The 17,090-nt window shown below is 34.4% G+C and overlaps 1 protein-coding gene across 1 annotated transcript; it reads left to right on the top strand.

The window, feature by feature from the left end:
- The first annotated feature begins 2,545 nt into the window (after window positions 1-2,545).
- On the top strand, window positions 2,546-15,605 carry LOC132706168 (liver carboxylesterase-like). Its single transcript, XM_060677338.1, has 9 exons — window positions 2,546-2,591; window positions 3,826-3,960; window positions 5,337-5,480; window positions 5,553-6,092; window positions 7,907-8,054; window positions 8,872-9,047; window positions 11,439-11,568; window positions 11,623-11,749; window positions 15,396-15,605. Exons 1-9 carry the CDS (start codon window positions 2,553-2,555, stop codon window positions 15,580-15,582), a joined length of 1,626 nt encoding a protein of 541 aa, XP_060533321.1. The 5' UTR covers window positions 2,546-2,552; the 3' UTR covers window positions 15,583-15,605.
- Window positions 15,606-17,090: the final 1,485 nt, after the last annotated feature.

A 17,090-nucleotide genomic window follows, 5' to 3' on the forward strand; every position in this document is an offset into this window, starting at 1 on the left:
AGTGAAAACAACCAGTATCAATTAAAAGTTTAATTGCGGGTTCTTTAATCTGGATGTACGGTAAACTATTATTAATTTCGGTATACATTTCTAATGTCATTTCGTTGAGTCGCATTGGCTCGTTATTGTAAAATTTTGAGAGATTTGATTTTCAATTTCAGGGTGTTCGTCAAAATTTTGAGTGTCATTAAAGTATTCAGTTTGATTTGAAAATTCAATTTCAGAGTATTCGTCTTGGTGAATATTTTCATTTTGAAATACCGCAGATGTTTCATCTGTTTGTACCGCGTTACTTTCGTCGATTTGGTATAATTCTTGCGAAATAAAATTTCTAGGGCCAGTAGGTTTGAAATGGTTAATTTGATTATTTTGACGTGGTATAGTATAGTTTGTTCTTGTTGACATAGGTTCGGGTTTATTGTTAGGTATCTGACCTGTCGGTTTAAATACGTTTTTAGGTGGGCCAAAAACTTGCCTATTTGTAGGAAAATTTCTTGGAACTTCGCGTGGTTGAGGCATATTAATTGGACCTCTGGGAAAACTATTAGTCTGGGGAGTAAACTGATTTTGATCATGCCTAATTCTAAAATTTTGATTATGGTGATTATTGTTTTGAAAATAATTTGTAGGGCGAATCGGTTGTACATAATTAAAATTTTGGTTACTAAAATAATTTGGATTTTGTGAAAATTGTTTAACGGGTTCGATAGAAGTATTAGGTAAAACTTTTGATTGAATTGGAGTTCTGAAGATATTTTGTGTATATTGAAAATTTTCCTCTTCAATAATTTGGGTCATAGCTAATTCTATACAGCTCGGATTTTTAAGTCTTATAATACTTTGTAATTGTCCTGGTAATCCTCTAATAAACGTCCTTAAACAAATTTGATCGTATTGACGTAAATGAATTACTTTGCTTGCATTATCCATAGTATCGGCAGGAAATGCATTAATTTTTTGAGCAAGGATACTTCTTAAAACTTGTAATCTTTTCCCAAAATCTAAAGGATGTTCATTTTTAAAGGGGGTGGCCATAAACAAATCCTGTTCTAAACATTCTAAGTTTCGTCTATCGCCAAAACAATTTAACAAAGCTACTTTAATATTGTCCCACGTTACTAACTCCATTCTACAGCCTACTAGAATTTGTGCGCGATCAACAAGTTTCATTCTTATAGTTCTTAACAAATATTGTTTTAAAATTTCGTCGTTTCCTTGACCATATGTATCAAAAAGGAAATCTCCAGCTGATAGAAAACTATTTAAAGTGTTGGAATCACCATTATATGGCAGAATACTATCTATAAACATTTTTAACAAAGTGTAATTTACACCTGAATTCGACGATTGATTAGAATTCATTTTCAAATTGATTTGACTATTCTCTACTTTCTTTTCCACTAAATTTAACGAAGTAAAAAACGCACTTAAATTGTCGACGTCTTTATCTTCATTCATAAATTTAATTGATTTTGAAATTTCTTAAAATTGAACTTAAAACTAAGAATCCTTAAAATTATTTCCACCGTCCTAACCAGGGAAGATGAAAGGAGAACAATAGGAATTTTGGGCACTAACCTTGATTTCTCTTAGTCGTCAGCCTATTCTTCCTATTGGAATTTTCCTTGCGTAGCACTGCTTGCGGGGGTGATTTCTTGCCTTCCTTGCCCTCAGTCGAACTCAATCACGTTGGGTTTGTCAGACAGTCTATCACAGGTTCGTTTTGGAGTTTAAGGGTTGAAACCCACGTTTCGCAATCAAATCGTCCCGATGACGTGGCTTTGACCGAAAACTACCCCAAATCCGTCACGACTGCGCCAGTTAAGGTTTTCTAACGAAGGATCTCGTTTTTAAAAAACACTTTTTTATTTTGCAAACAGAACTACGAGGTTTTCTTTAACCCGCTACAAGGAGAACTGAACGCAAAGCACAGAGTTTTTATATATATAAAGTTTTTATGCAAGCGTCGCGTCGCAGATACCGGATATACTGAAGCTAGCATTTCATCAGCATTTTCTATCACATAATTTGTTGCATACTACACTTTTTCTACGTCCGTTAGTTTTTGGGTACATTTTCGCAAAACAACAAGAAACATTCACTGACATGACCGTCAGAATTGACAAATGTCAAAATTCAAGTCGTGCAGTAAAATCTCCGAAAACATTCGATTGCTCCCAAACCCGTGCGGTAATATCCGGGAATTTTTCGAAGAGGTTGGGATCCGTGATCACGTGACGCTTCTCGCATGCTAGATCGGTATATTATTAGATATTTTAGAGAAGGGAATAGGAAAAACTTTTATTGGGATTTGTTTTTTGTTTCATAGTATTGGTTGAACAGTTACAGCGCAATTAATTTCCCAAATTTTAATATAACGCTAATGAGTATTCGCAGATCCGGAAAAGTAGAAAAATTATATATATTTGGCTAACGCGATACGAAAGACGAAAATGTTTACTGATAAACCGAAATATGTCATCTAATCAGTGTCCTTATAAAATATATAAAATCGGAAACTGCTTTTACTATCCGCAATAGCGAGAACAATTATGCATCGACTTCTCAGCTTGATATTTGTTTCTGCCGCGGTAAGTCACATAATAGAATGCATTTTAAGCTTAACAGTTAAGCTTAATATACATAATATAAAAATAAATAAAACTGGTATTCGCTAAAGATTCAAACATGGGACTGACTTGATTTTGGGGTAATTAGGAATGTTAGTTACTGTAAATCTGAATCTCGCGATACGTGGAATTTCTTATAATATAACTTAGAATACGTAGAAATAGAAAAATATAAGACGATGGATGATATATTCAAAAATTTTATTAAAAAAAATGTAATGTAATTTATTTTGGCATTCGGTTCTGCTTTTGATACTTATAGGGCTACAATACTTGTTTATTTTTTAGGTCTATATATTTAAAACTAACAATTGGTATTGATATAAAATAGCTTTGGTTAGTTTGGGATTACCATTAAGTTTTGGCTGATGGGCAGTATTGTTATGTTAATTTGTGCTTTGCTTATCCTGATTATGTATATTATAATTATGTAAGTGTTATTGCAAAAAATGATCGGAATTTTGATTGCCCTTATATTTAATGACTATATGAAAGTTGGGTTAATAAATAATTACAAACCTGTAGTTATTTATTTAAAAAAACAAGCTCATTGCAGTGGTAGTTAATGGAAATTGGTCGTAATTTAACTAGTATTTAGTTGTAATTTCTACAAATCCTAATTTAGTGTACGCAGTAATATTTTGACGATAGAATTTACTTTTTGAGAACGTTTTAATTACTTAAAATGTTGCCCTATTGAAAACCATGGATTTTAACACAAAATCTATGGGTTTTTCTTACCATGTTGCTGTTTTAACTGGCAATCTACCTAAAGAAAATTTAATTACTTTATTTTTTTAAAAATCATTAAAAAAAATTCAATCAATCAAATCATCATCAAAAATTTACTTTCGTTAGTTAGTGCAAATGATGATATGCGTGGAATTGTAGCCTAAACTAGCTTCTTAATATCCCTATGTTTGTTTGGATTTTTTCAAATTGAACCGCGTTAGATATAATTTAAAATTAAAAATGTTTTCGCTTTCACTAATGTGAAATTATCCCACCTTTATGGAAGGCAATGTATATAGTTGCTTCCATTGACAGATACGTTTTTGTTTTATATTATACGTTCGATGAAAACGTGTCTTTTTTGACAAGCCAATGTTATCTGCGTTGGTAGTTTTGTTGTTGCTTTCACCGTAAAAACGCATACTAGGATGTTAATTTTTTTAAAACTAATTTTCGTTTTAAGTTGGGGGCCGATTTAATCGTCGACCTTCCCGATGGTACAATCAGGGGATCCGAAATCACCTACGATAACAAGAGTTACTACGCTTACCGAGGAATTCCCTTCGCTGCCCCTCCGCTGGGAAAATTAAGATTCCAGGTAAAATAGATATCTATAATCTACTAATATAATTATTATTATTACGAAATATCTGACCGGAACAATGTAAACGGGGCTACTAATTAAAATCACACCTGCTTAATGGGACTACTATGTTTATAGAATCAACAACGTATACGAGGTGTGTTCAAAAAGTAAGGCGATTTTTAAGTTTTATCAAAACCCCCTTCAAAGCAATCCCTCAGATATACCACACTTGTGCCAACGTTTTTTCCAATACTTTATCTCCTCAGTCGTCCAAACCAAAGTCGCAGAGCGCCATATCCGGTGCATATGGTGGTTTTGTTTTTGGCCAAAAAGTTAGACACAAGCAATCAAGATTGAGCAGGTGTAATGTCGTGATATGAAACACTTTTCGAAACATGTGTACCAACAGAACAAAAAAAAATATCGAAGAGACGAATGTAGCTTGTCCAAATACAAAAAGTTACCTTACTTTTGAACACACCTCATATATATGCTATAAGACAAAAAAGAATGGTAAGTCTAAAATCTAACACTAAAAGTAATCAATAAGAATGTCGCGCGATTAAAATAAAAGTAAAATGGGTATATGAAACATGAACAAACAAAATTATGTAAATAAACCAAGTCATAACCAAAGCAAATCAATTCAAAAATCAGAAAACAAAGTATTCCAAAATAACTTTGACCAAAAGGAAGTGTATAAAATAACGTGAACAAGCACACAAAAACTATTAATAAGACAAAGTAGAGAAACATTAAAATCGAACAAAAAAGATTGACAGGTATAAAACTGCAGAATTAAAACCATTTAAAATTAAAACATGAATTACTTCGTATTTATCAATGTTCATAAAAACTTTAACGTCTTTGAGTGTGTAGAATGTATCACTAAAAAGTAAAAGGTTAAATAAGTATCTACCCAAATTCTTGTATGATGCTTATTTAGTAGTATGTTGTGGTAGTGAAACTAATTTAATTTTATTTTTAAAAGACATAATTTTAATATAAAACTGAAGCATACATTAAAAATCACTGTGTCTTTAAAAATTCCCCTAGATGATTGTCTGTAAGGGATAATACAAAGCAATCTTAGTATTCGCTTCTGAAACCCAAAAACTCTCCTCCTCCTCCAGAAGATTAGCAAAATCCGACGTTTCAAGAGAATGTCCCTCAAAATCAAACAAAACAGTTGGGACTCCTGTACCTATTACATACCTCAACTACCTCAGTGATTCAACATTCATTTATAAGCTATATAATATGTTCATTCAAACACTGTAATACATTAATTTTGCCGGTTCTGATAGTACTGTGGTATTATCGCAATAAACCGGACGTTGTTAACTCACTCAAAGTGATCGTTAGTAAGCGCAATTTTGCGTTCGCAGGCTCCAGTATCTCCTCAGCCGTGGGATGGTATCTTAGAGGCCAACCAAACAAGCAGTTGTTGCATATCCATGTCTCCGAGCATAGAGGAAGACCGGCAGGATGAAGATTGTTTGTACCTCAACGTGTACACACCTCCCAGAAAGGCGAGTATTAGTGATTCTAATCAATTAAACCCTATGCTGACTTTCTACATAGTTTTTTCAACCCCTTTTTAGATCACAGAGAAGTTGCCGGTAATGGTAATGATATACGGAGGTGGTTGCAGCACCGGATGCACCTCCGATGTTTCCTCTGGGCCTTACTACTTAATAGACCAAGACCTAATCATCGTATATTTCAACTACAGGGTGGGATTGTACGGGTTCCTGTCCACCCAAGACGACGTTGTTTTGGGCAACGCTGGCCTGAAAGACCAGCTGCTGGCCATGAAATGGACCAAGAATAATATCGCCCTTTTCGGAGGAGACCCGGAACAAATAACCCTTTTTGGGCTAAGTGCAGGTGCCATTTCGGTGGGCGCGCATATCGTCAACACAAAATCGGCTGGGCTGTACAGGGCCGCCATTTGCCAGAGCGGCTGTTCCCTGACTTACATAGACATCACTAATCAGAACGACTCTAAGAAAGCTGCTTACGACTACGCGAAATACGTCGATCCGACGATTTCCGAGAAAAATACGACTAAGGAAATTCGCGACTTTCTGCAAAGTGTGCCAGCTGACGTGTTGACTCCTGCGTTTAACGCAAATAAGGAGGTAAGTAGAGAAAAGTAAGCCGCCTTTAAGCAAGCGTAGTGGTCAGCTTTTTAAATAATTTTAATCAGTGGAGTCTAAGCTAGAATAAAAAAGGAAATTTTGCAATAGAAAATGGCGGCTAGTAATGGCGTATGGCCTTTGTTAAATTACTTTATTTTTCGATTCTTATGCATAGGATAGTCACTGAAACACAACATTTTTTCTCTTTTTTTTATTTTTCCTGGTAACTCTATCCAGCTAAACTGTCCAAATAGTTCCCATCGTTTTTCTCTGCATTGACGCAAATATTTGTTCTCCGAGTGTAGTTTTCAGATGAAGTAACAAAAAGAAGAAGAAGAAATATTCACACATCAATCGCTTCTTCTGGCGTGAAAAATCGTTGCTCAGAAAAGAAATCATTAGGTGTTAAATCAGGACTGGTGGATGGCTCATCAAATCAACGTTTTTAATGCTCAAAAAATTCTTTGTTTGCACTGGTCGGTGGGAGCTAGCATTGTCGTTTTGGAGAGTAATTCGTCTTGGGCAGTTGGTTTCTCTAATTTCTTCGAAGACTTTCGGCAAACAAATGGTTGTGCACCATTCAGAATTGACGGCTCTACCTTTCACCAAAGAAACAGTTGCAATGTGGCCAGTTTGCCTGAAAAAACAGGCTGCCATTTTGCACACGAACAACTTTTGTGGGCTTTGTCTCATTCTGAAAGACTCACACAGTTGACTGGTGCTTACTTACAGGTTCACCTGTCACGATATCATAGACGTGCTTGGAAGCGTTTCCTTTGACCAATCAACACCAGCCTTTTTTTGAGCTGATGTCAAATTGTCTGGAATCCAATACGAACAAATTTGTATGTATGCGGGTCCCACCAGTACCCATAGATACCTCAATCTCATGGATCCTGCAAAATCAGTTTCCGCACTGAATCAATGATTTCTTGGACTACCACCGATTTTCGGCAACCTTCGCGAAATTCATCCCCAAGGAAACTACGACCACGACTGAAGTCAAAAAACCAGCCTAAACAGTAGTCCTAGATGGTGCTTTAACTCCAAAAGTCGAATTAAGTTCATCGATGCATTGTGCTTGACTAACTCAACGTCCACTTTTAACCGTCACATTTTTTTTAATTTATCACAAAAAACACACGTAGTCTTTCGCCAAAAACTGAGTCAACCTAACCTCAAAACGTAAAACTTCCCGATAAAAACGTTAGTCGCCAGATGGCAGCACCATGGAAAAGTAAATTTTATAATGAAAAAAGGCGACTATTAATAGGGTCCGGTCTTTGTTCAATTACTTTATTTATCGATCCATACGAGGGCCACTTGAAAAGTTTTCGACCCAAGTCTCTTCCTGGAAAACCACGGAATATGGCGTGAACTTTTATTCCTGCAGCAAGAAATAGAAGGTCTTTTTGTGATACCTATTTCCAGGATTACTGGCACACATAAAATAAATTGAAATACTCCGATGGGGCTGCGTCACCTTGAAGATCATGCTCGGGTCTATATACTTCAAGAAATTCGGTCGTATTTGCGCTACTATCGTACTGTGTGTGTGTGTCCGACATTTTCAAATCAAAATTATTATCAATCGCTAGAGCAGCGCGCACTAGGAGGGTTAAACATAACAACTAACATAATCTGTGTTTCAATTGGATTATAGAAATATACGAATACATCGCCACTGCTTTTGCCGAAATCATTTTCATTTTAAATCAATTTCCTAAAAAATAGATCTCCATTTTACTCGAAACTTTAATTACCTTGCCGCTTGCGTTTCTTCGTAACTATTTAATAATAAGTTAAACATTTAGACAGGTCTTGTCATTGAGGTCGAACACGAAGATGCTTACGTCACAAACCGCAGTTTTCCGTTATTAGAGTCTGGAAATTTCGTTCAGGTGCCTCTAATACTTGGAACTGCGTCAGCGGAAGCGCTCACGTTCTTTGCATTTACGGGTGGTAAGTTATTAATCTGGATTGATTATTAAAATACAATAGCATTTTCAATAAACATCTAACGAAAAACTGGAAATCAAAATTGTAATATCACTTTTCAAATGAATCTGAAATTTTAAGAAAAATCTGTAACAATCTTTATTATCAATTTTAATTTGATACCTTTTGTTCACATAATTGTTTAGATTTTATTTCACTAACAAAATATCTTCTTGCTTTTTTTAAAAACATCCAGTTATATAGTTTTTAGCAGCATCCCAGTGGAATCAAACAAAATTCCAAGTTCAAAAAAAGCAACCAATTAGTGTTTAATTAAAAATTAAATCTGATTAAATTAAATTAAAATTATTTTTAAATATATCCAACCCGTTATTTTCACTTCTCCACTGTGCACTGTGGCCTTTCCTTTTAGAGTTTTCACAGAGACGTTTAATTTATAAGAGTTTCTCTTCTTTCTCTACTTTGGTGACCGGATTGCTGCATTTATTCTCGTGTACAAGTCGGTATACTATATTTTCGCAACTCTGGTGAAGAAGAACACATTTAGGATAAAAATATTCTCATTTTTTAAATGCGCAGATTGACAAATTTTGAAATTCAAGTTTTAAACAGTGAGGCACAGATCTGAGACACACCTGTTGGTCTACCTGCCACTCTAGGGACTTGTGACAATCGTCATAGGTACAATCTAACACAGCAAGGATCACTAATATTTACAGTTTATTCAATGATGATTTATAACTCTTTCGCATTAGTGTATTGACTGAGAGAAAGCAAATATACTGGGAAAAACGAATAAATGCTTTTTTTTATATTATAGGAATTCCGATAATCGTTGCCAGAGGATTAAACTTCGATCTGAATCCGAGCAGCCTCTTGCCTTGGGATCTAGAGCTGTTGCCTGGTGTCGACGTTAACGAAGTGGCATCGATAATCAAAGAGGCATACGTCGTTCCGAATGGCTCTTTCGTTGGAAATTTGGCTGCCGTTGTAGAAGTGAGTTCGTTAAAACGCGAAGTGTCTATTATTATTTATGTAGTTTTTAGGTATTTAATTAAAAATGAGACTAGCAAAGCATTAAATATCACTATAAGTTTTTTCTTGGGATCTTGGGATGCAGGTCTGGTTATTTGACTGGCAAAGACCAAATAATATATTTATTGACATTCCTTATAATAAAACATTCTATAAATTACATTCAATAATGACCAATACAATATAATGTTAGATACATTATACATCAGTTTGAAAAAAATTGTTGGAAGTCCCGTTTTTATCAGTTTTTTTTTATTAAGAAAACTCTTATCATGAAGTAGCTCGCAGTATATACGTGGTGTGTTCAAAAAGTAAGGTAACTGTTGGTTCACGTGTCCCAAACGTATGTCCACAGTTTCAGTCAGTTTGCAAGTCTGCTTTTTTTTGTGAGACGGAAAAGTTAGATCTGTTTTGTGTCGTCTGCGATTTTCTGCTGTCACAAAAATGGAACACACGATTTGGAATTTTTTTTTTGTTAAAAATGACACTTGAAATGTTGACAACGGCATATGGTGAATCAACTTTGAGCAAAGTCGTACGGTCAATAAAGAGTATTATCCAAAAATATTGTGCATTTATTGCTTTTACGTTTTAAGTATTTTACAATACCTTAACCACAGACCTGCGCATGACCGTGGCAAAAGCCATCCCAACTGATTTATTCTGTATTAAGTCTTCCCTGAGATGCACCGTAATGAATATTTGTAGAACCTTGTAATTTTCATTTGAAACGTAAATGGAGCGTATAAAATTTGATTAAACATTGCCGCTGCAGGATATTCCCGAATAAGTAGAAGCGTTTATTTTAATATCAGGTGGTCCATCTGTGAAAAACGAGTAATGCAAGAGAACAATTAGTGACGGAGGTGATCATTGAACTAGGTGAAGATAGTAGCGATAGTGACGATTTTTTAAGTGATTTGTTGAGTGAGTGAGTGATTATTATTATTGTATTTAATATTTTATATATTAATAATGATACCATGTAGAAATGTAATGAAATAGAACGTAATAAATAGATAAAAAATAAATATATTCCTAGGACGGTCCTGGAATGGTTGCGGTCAAGGGTCTGCTCTTCAGGGTATTCTATAAGGGGCTGCTGTTTTGGAGTAATAAACAGTAGCCAAAGTTAATCACGAGGTCGGTTCTAAAAACACAATATTTCTGGTCATGATATACCTTGAAGTTATGAGCCATTTGCGAGAAGCGATACGAAGAAAACACAACAGAAGTGCTCCGAGGATTGGAAAAAACGTTGGAATTTGAATGGCACAGCATTAATTTCGATAATTTGATAAAACTTAAAAGTCACCTTACTTTTTGAACACACCACGTATACATATGTAAGACGATTCACACGCATAGAAGCAGGGTTTAACAAAACATGAAAGAAGGGCGGAAACACATTGAATTAAAATAACTAAGCACTAAACGATACGAAATGGTGTGATACGTCAAAATATTTGGTTGTACTGGATATTAATACTTTTAATTTATAACGTTTTTCTTTTTTTGAATTTCTTGGATTTCCCGTATCTTGCATTGTTTTCGGATTTTAAAATTTAATCAAAAATCAAAGGAAGGAGTGTTTCGTTACAGCACAATGGCTTTTCGAGAGAGTTTTTCTTTTTTCTTTTCATATTTGTGACTATTTGATCCATTCTGTAGTGACTTGTCTGACTATTGCACAGTCAATGATAAAGAGTAAAGGTCATTGGTTATGAGAAAATAGTAACTACAAACGTTTTCAAGATTTTTAGGATGCACCAATTTTTAAGTACACAGGCTCAAAAAAGCGTGACAAATAAAACGTATATTGTTGTAAAAGAAAATTTGTTTTGAATTCGTTTTGAAATTCTTCAACATATTTTTTGTGAATAATACTTGAACCTAATAGTTAAAAATATCACCTCTCTTGAAATAATTTTAAATTGCGTATCCCAACAATTTTTAAAACTTTTGTATTATTTTGAGATAATGAACTTTACTCTACCTTTGACTCACCCTGTACTGTGGTTAATATTTCGGCCAGTAGAGTTATGTTTTATGTAGTCCTGAATAATAATTCGCTGGTACTTTATTCTTGAAGAAATGCCTAATAGACATTCTGGATATTTGGTATTAACAAACAATCTCAGTTGGCCATTAGTTCAGATTGAATCAATAAGTAAAATAAAGTGCATTTTTAAGGGATCTATCCAACAAATCAAAATCTAACCACAAACAAAAATTTTACAAGCTTACCCAGTTCATAAGTGGGACACACTGTATATAATTTTCCTCTTTTAATTATTGGGTACTAAATTTGACAGCAGTCAATGCATTTAATATTTCAACGTGTATTTTCAGTTAGTCAGCGACCAAATGTTCGTGAAATCAACTTTGAAGCAGGCCGAACTCCAATCGAACTTTACCCCCGTATATCTCTATCAATTTTCCTTCGAAGGTTACTTAACGTCGTTTCTTCCCTATATCGAAGGTAACTAACAGGTTGGACTTTTGGAGAATTAGTGATTCTAAAAAATTGCTTTAGGAACGGGAAGGGCTGGTCACGGAGAAGAAGATCCGTACATTTTTGCATCGATGCCGCTGCTGACGGATCGAGAAGTGTTGGTCAGCCAGCAGATGGTCAAACTATGGGCCAACTTCGCGAAAACCTTGTAAGTGTAATTTCCACAACTATCAACTGAAACAAACATTACAGTTGAAAAGGATAAGCAGACAATATTCTATTATAATAACAAAACGAAATTCTGTTCTTAAAATCGTTGGTGCTTCACATGTTTATGCGCGACTACCATTGGAATTTTCAATTGCCTTTTAAACCGATACCTTTTACTAGCTTTATATTTTAAGAAATACAAAAATGCACAAGCCATATCAAAATAGTGCCAATGGCTTTATCCGGCACCATGCATGAATAGTAAGGTTTCTTTGAAACTCCGGGATACCATGGATATGCCACCAGTAATACACGAAAGATTATTGACATTTTTGTTTGTTTTTAAACGATTTATTTCTTATAAATAATATCACAGAGCTATTAGCTACTACTAACCTACACTTTGCACTATTTTCCCTCTAAACAAAGATTTTCACAAACGATTTCATCGATTTTTCGAAAGTATACGCACTCCTCACTAAACTCGAGATTTCGGTAACGGTAGGTCCTACGGGGCCCCCATTGGTACGCAAATGATCAGCGTCGAAAAAAAATTATTTTGTCTGTCCGTTCTCCGTTTTCCATTCTCCGTTCGCTGTTCCAGAGTTTTTCGACGATAAGATCCGAACGGTTTGAGCTACATGCTTCAAATTTTGCTCATTTTTTACTCTCCACGGGATGCATAATATATGTAAAAATTGCTGCGTTCAAACTTCAGCGTCCATCTTTTTTTTGTCGATTTTCGACTGTTTTTTGGACGTTGCTATGAAACATGATAAGTGTCCGAAAATTGAAGCTCTCAACTTCAAGTTTGGCAGGCGAATTACGCTTGGTCCCCTAACGGAACCTATTGAAATGGGGGTGGGGGGCGAAAGTATTAAAAAAAAAATAAAAATCGCGTTTGTAACGGTCTAACAAAAAAATCATTTCCCGAAAACTGTTTATGCAACAGAAAAAATCTTGAACGAGAAGACGCACAAGATTTGGCTCCGAAAAATTTTATTCCAAAACTGTACAGGGTGGGCCGCATTTTCAAAACAACTAAAAAATGTGAAAATAGTGAAAATTGGCTATGACTAAAAGACAGTATTTTAGATATTAGTTTCTTTTACATGACAGATAAAACTTTTTTGTTTAAGGTTTTGTTCTATTGTAAAGGGTGTTCCCGATATTCCGTGTTATATAAGAAATGTCCTAAATTTGCAGATGTCGACTTTAAATTTAGCAAAGAAGTAAAAGTCCATGCCCACATTTAAACAGTGGAAATTTTGCGCAATCAAACTTCACCAAGTATTTTTTAAAAATTTATGTTTTTTTTTTGGTTATTTTGGGTTCCAGAAGAACATGCTCTTCTGCATAACCATTGACCGGATCGTCAAAATTCTTTAACCAGCAGACGTGGAAAATCCAGTGTTATAACATTTATTTTATGCATTTTTTCTATTATATGCAAGGTTTTCCAATTATAGACAAAAATCTAAAAGACCCAGAAAATTGTTCTTTTCCAGAATAAATTATTAATGGGAATCAAAAATCGTAAAAAATATAGCCAATCGGTTCAAACAGTGTCAAAGGCCACATCAAGGGCTACATTTTTTGTATTGACATTTTTCGTCACGCTGCTCTAGATACTTGAAAAAATCCGTACGAAAATCACTACACCTCGGGTTCAGTCAAGACGCGATGACGTCATTGATTATTACGGCGCACTGCATGGTTTCAGAAAAAAACAGGAAATGTGGGAGATCCAGGGCTATAACCTATATATCCAAAACTTTTTCAATTATGTACAGGGTGTGTCGATTATGGGCAAAAATTCAAAATGTCTCCGATATATAATTGCCGTTTTCGTTGGTTGAATTATTAGCCACAAATGAAAAACTATTAAACATAAGATAATTTGGTTGAAGCAGTATCGTGAATTATGTCGACAGAGAGTGTCGGGTCTCGTCTATTCTACAGGGTACGCGAGATACTTGAAAAAATATCATTGGAAATCATTTGAACAAATTTTTATATTTATCATAGTTTGCCGTGTATTTGAAGTTTAGCGATAAGTGAAATACTCTTTGCACTGGGTGTATGCACAATTTAATTATATCAATTTTGCGAAAGTTCTATTGTGGTCCGCAGGAGCGGGTTCTTTTTGAAATCTACTTCGCGCTACGAATTTGGCCCGCCCAGCGACGATTTTTCGAAAGCAATCTTGTTTTTCTAGGTTGGTGGTTAAATTCCGCAAAGTCATTGGTTATAAACGAGACTTTAAATCCCTCGCATGCCAAGCTGAGCACAGTTGCTTCATAAGTTCTTTTATTATCGGCATAGGCATGGTCAGTATACAGAGTCATTAAATTGAACGCCACTGATTTCTTTTAAAATAAAAATTGTACTTACAATCTCCAATAATTTCTAAAGAAATTTAATTTCTTGATTTTTTTCACTTAAAATTAAAAAAAATTCTCTGTATGGTTCTGTAGCTGCAGAATTTAATAAATTATTTGATTGGATCCTTTTTACTGAAAGAAAGGCTTAAACGTCATAAAAAACCTAGATATATTATGGCGACCTAATTAACCAAAATATTATTTCTCCATAGACAATTAGTGGCACGCCACTGATTTCCGTTAATAAAATAATGACACGCATTCATTTATGAGCAAATTTTTTTTTAGCCTGTGGCACGATTTCCTTTTTTAAAAAAATGCCAAAACCGTACATCGTATTGAAAAAATCAAGAAATAAAATTTCTGGTGCCACTGGTGCATTAAAAAAAAAGTGGTACACTAAGTAATGCCCCTTGATATATAATACATGTGCGCCAAGCTTCATTAAAATATCTAAAGTGGTTTTACAGATGTTAAAAAAATATATTCTATTTTTGAAAAAATTATCACCCTGTATATCGAAAGTTGAAAGGTTTGGGACATATTTTCATTTGAAGTTTTTTTTTAAACGGACACAAACATTATTGACATTTAATTTAATACATTTTTCCTCTGTCCAAATTTAAAAACACTTTAATCAACCTAACCTTATTTAGGTATGTGTTTTTTACGTAATAAAAAAAGTTTTTCGTTTTATGCCTAGGATTTCCTCTTACATTTAGCTGCTTTGGCAAACGAGTGATTGATATTTTATTATTGGAAAATAAATGCTTTCTCCTTCTAGTTGACATTTAGCTAATACCTAATTATAATTAGAACTATTAGATACAAACCTCTTGACCAGAGACTGCATGGCAATAAAAGCTTTCCTTGCATACCTAGTAATGCTAAAATATTCAATAATTTTGTCTATAAATACTCTAGATAACTATAATTAACCTGAAATGTTCTATACTTAGTTTACAGGATATATATGGGTGCTAAAAAAATATTAATGGCGACTTTTGACAATCCAAATGTGTCTTCGAAAATTACAATAGTGCCAACTGTCAATCGCGAAAATACCAACGTTATTTTAAAGGCAAAATATAGAGAAAAATACCGTTTATGGAAAATTCCATACGTCTCCGACAAACTCCATTCTTCTTTACCAGATCAAAATAATTTATTTTATACTAGCATAATATATTTTATTTTAATGGTCCTTATGGAGCAACTTAATTTTGATACTTTTCGAAATACGCGCATTGGTATTTTCAGGAATCCCACTCCTGATGCATCGGACCCGCTGTTCAACCTCACGTGGCCGCAAGTGACCCCCACCAACATTCAATATTTGGACTTTGACGATCAGATCGCGTTGAAACCCAACAGAAAGGAAAAAGAAATGGCAATGTGGAATTACGTCTATTACACTTACGGTCAGCAGCCTTTCAAGGGATTTTAAGTTGTGCTGAAAGTAAATTACAAATTAGCTATTACATGTGTTTTATTCTTCTTCGAATGCCATTCATCATTCTTCAATGATGAATGGCATTTGCAATAATCTCAGCGAACCTCTATCCTGGGCAGTTCGAATTTACTACAAAAATGGCGGGAAATTCAAATCTTGTGTTAATTTTGGCTTACAATGGTAGCAGTAATCAACCATTATCATCATCTTTGCATATATAATTTGCCAGACGGTGATTCATGTAAAGAAAATAATACCCACAAAATAAATTCAAGAGTGCAGAATTACGATCCTTTTTTGAATAAATATAATCAATAAAAAATAACAAAAACACCATCTTGTGTTTGGTGATGGCTACTGCATCGACTGTTTCGTGGTTATTATCACATCCTGTATCATTCCAACACAAAAACTCCCTGGTTCCATATTCAGCAATTCCTTTACCATTCATTCTTGTTTTTCAAAACGCCTCTTCAGTTTTCTCTAACATGTTAAAATATTCATTTTTTTACTATTCTGTTCCGAGAATTTGTACAGCTTGTACTGTTCCTATTCCAAAAATGACATTTTTTTCTCGTCTTTATCGGTCCTTTCCTAAAATTCTCCGTCTTTTCAAATTTGTTACCAAGTGTTTTTGCAAATGAACTCCACAATGAAAGCAAATATTATTGGGAATGCATGGTGGCCTTTCTGATTGACGTACCATTTTTAAAGTTTAGTTCTCGTTATCAGTAAAGATCCATCAATACTGAGTGCCTGATAAATAGCCGAGCACGCCTTTGTCACTGATACTTCAAACTGATGATTCATTAGTTGTTTTGTGAAATATTAAGCGTTATATTTGAATATTGCATAACCCAATTCTTATTATCGAAGTAGAGGTGACCCTGTATATTTTTTAATGTTCTTTGAGCCTAGTTGACATTTTTGGACAGGCAATAAATCTGGTTTTGATATTATATTTCTTGCGTTCTCATTGTATTTGGAAAGTTGTGCTGAAGGTATTTTATGAATGTGGAAATGATTAGAGAGAAGAGCAGATGTAAAGTGTTTTAGTTCTTGTGGCAGTGATTCGAGTTGAGGTAGTTTTAGGGATCTGTAAGCCCGAGAGTTGATAACGGATGATTTTTGAGCCTCATGGTGATGCCTGTGTGCGTAGGTTTTCTCTAAACAAAAATTTTCCTATTGATAATTCTAATTCAATGAGAAAACTTTTGTTAGGGTGCATAGAATTTAAATCTTGGAAAAATTCTTACCGTGAGGCTAAATAATAAAAGTATCATCAAGGTAGCTTGTCCATAATTTTGATTTTAGATGGGGTCTACGTCGAAACTGGCAAAAGTATCGTTTGGATTTAAATTAGTGGCTTTTAGTTGTTCCATGAAATAATGAAACGAATTGAATTAAGTACGAATGAATGAAATGAATCAGTTGGAATATATTCGAGAACCAGTGATGTTGGCAGTAGGTCGAAGGGTAATCCTGATTTGTGAATCTTCACT

This window comes from Cylas formicarius, unplaced genomic scaffold, assembly GCF_029955315.1.
Source record: "Cylas formicarius isolate icCylForm1 unplaced genomic scaffold, icCylForm1.1 PGA_scaffold_8__14_contigs__length_24414737, whole genome shotgun sequence".
NCBI classification, from domain to species: Eukaryota; Metazoa; Arthropoda; class Insecta; order Coleoptera; family Brentidae; genus Cylas; species Cylas formicarius.

Bases quoted from the DNA above. Each gene is read 5' to 3' on its own strand.
- LOC132706168 (XM_060677338.1), top strand. From the start codon at position 2,553: ATGCATCGACTTCTCAGCTTGATATTTGTTTCTGCCGCG. The intron at 3,961-5,336 runs GTAAAATAGATA...TTGCGTTCGCAG, and splicing joins TGGGAAAATTAAGATTCCAG to GCTCCAGTATCTCCTCAGCC. The intron at 8,055-8,871 runs GTAAGTTATTAA...TTTATATTATAG, and splicing joins GTTCTTTGCATTTACGGGTG to GAATTCCGATAATCGTTGCC.